At 34.3% G+C, this 1,570-nt stretch overlaps 1 protein-coding gene across 1 annotated transcript; it reads right to left on the minus strand.

Annotated features, from left to right (window-relative positions):
* Positions 1-737: 737 nt before the first annotated feature.
* LOC139864049 (secreted RxLR effector protein 161-like) lies at positions 738-1,235 on the minus strand. The gene has a single exon (XM_071852635.1). It carries the CDS (start codon positions 1,233-1,235, stop codon positions 738-740), a length of 498 nt encoding a protein of 165 aa, XP_071708736.1.
* Between the last annotated feature and the right edge of the window lie 335 nt (positions 1,236-1,570).

A 1,570-nucleotide genomic window follows, 5' to 3' on the forward strand; every position in this document is an offset into this window, starting at 1 on the left:
ATATATATATATATATATATATATATATATATATATATATATATATATATATTTAATATATTTACATCTGATTGTTCGTGAATCGTCGGAATTGGTCAAAGGGTAATTGCATATATGAAATCAGTTCAAAGTTTTTAGACTCAACATTATAGACTTTGCTTAACTTGTCGAAATCATATAAAGATTAAGTTTAAATTTGGTCGGAAATTTCCGGGTCATCACATTCGTTATGGTCATGAACATTAGCATGGTTCTGCGAGAGCTTATCAAGTATTGTGCCCCAATAATACCCTTTGAAGCGACTCCACTTCTCTCTCACATAGGTAATTCACCACCAAATGGCTACTGATTAACCACACATGGTTATTTTAGTTGAATCATTAAAAGCCATGGGCTCATCCTCTTACATATCACTTTTAGGAATGAACTAGGAAGTCTACTCATAATTAGTAAACTCCCTTTGAAAGGTGTAGGGGTTGCTAGTTTAGTAATTAACTCCCCCAGAGTGACTCACCAGGTCATACAAGTAGGTTGTCATATTGAACTCAGATCTTTGGATCTCAAGTCAACTGTGTTAGGTTTTCCTTCCTATAAACTTAGCCTTTCAAGAGCTTCAGTCCCATTCTCATGCACGATCTATACACTAACTCTCTGCTTAAGCCTTTTGTCAGCAGATCCGCAATATTATCCTTTGACTTTATATAGTCAATAGTGATAATTCCCCTAGACATTAGTTATCATAATGTATTATGTCTACGTCGTACATGTCTATTCTTACCATTATACATTGTGCTATGTGTTCTACCAATCACCGATTGGCTATCAAAATGTATACTTATGGCTGACACCAGCTTAGGGCATCTTCGTATATCTTCAATGAATTGACGTAGCCATTTTGCTTCTTCACCAGCTTTATTTAAAGCGATGAATTCTGATTCCATCGTGGATCTAGCAATAACCGTTTGTTTTGATGATTTCCACGATATAGCAGCACCTCCAAGTGTGAATACGTAACCACTTGTTGCTCTAGAATCATTTGTACCAAATATCCAGTTTGCATCACAGTGATCTTCAATCACTGCCGGATATTTATTATAGTTCAGCCCGTACTCTCGAGTATATCTTAAATACCGAAGTAACTTAGTCATACAACTCCAGTGAGACGTTCCTGGATTACTCGTGTATCTAATTAGCTTGCTTAGAGCATATGCTAAGTCTGGTCGAGTACAACTCATTAGATATATTAAACTTCCAATAATTCTTGAGTACTTTAACTGGTTAACAGGTTCTTCTTCGTTCTTAGCAAGATGTTGACTTGGGTCAATGGGAGTTTAAGCTGAAATGTCCCGTTCATATTGATTATAAATGTTCCATATTAAATGATTTCGTTGCGAGGTTTTGACCTCTATATGAGACGTTTTTCAAAGACTGCATTCATTTTTAAACAACCATAACCTTTATTTTATCTATAAAAGTTTAAAAAGCATTACGTAAATTATCAAATAATGATAATCTAAAATATAACGTTTACACACGACCATTACATAATGGTTTACAATAAGAATATATT

The sequence above is a fragment of the Rutidosis leptorrhynchoides genome, chromosome 8 (genome assembly GCF_046630445.1).
Source record: "Rutidosis leptorrhynchoides isolate AG116_Rl617_1_P2 chromosome 8, CSIRO_AGI_Rlap_v1, whole genome shotgun sequence".
In the NCBI taxonomy this organism is placed as follows: domain Eukaryota; kingdom Viridiplantae; phylum Streptophyta; class Magnoliopsida; order Asterales; family Asteraceae; genus Rutidosis; species Rutidosis leptorrhynchoides.

What these genes read in the sequence shown, in the direction of transcription:
- LOC139864049 (XM_071852635.1), bottom strand. Translation starts at nt 1,235, where the DNA reads ATGAGTTGTACTCGACCAGACTTAGCATATGCTCTAAGCAAGCTAATT.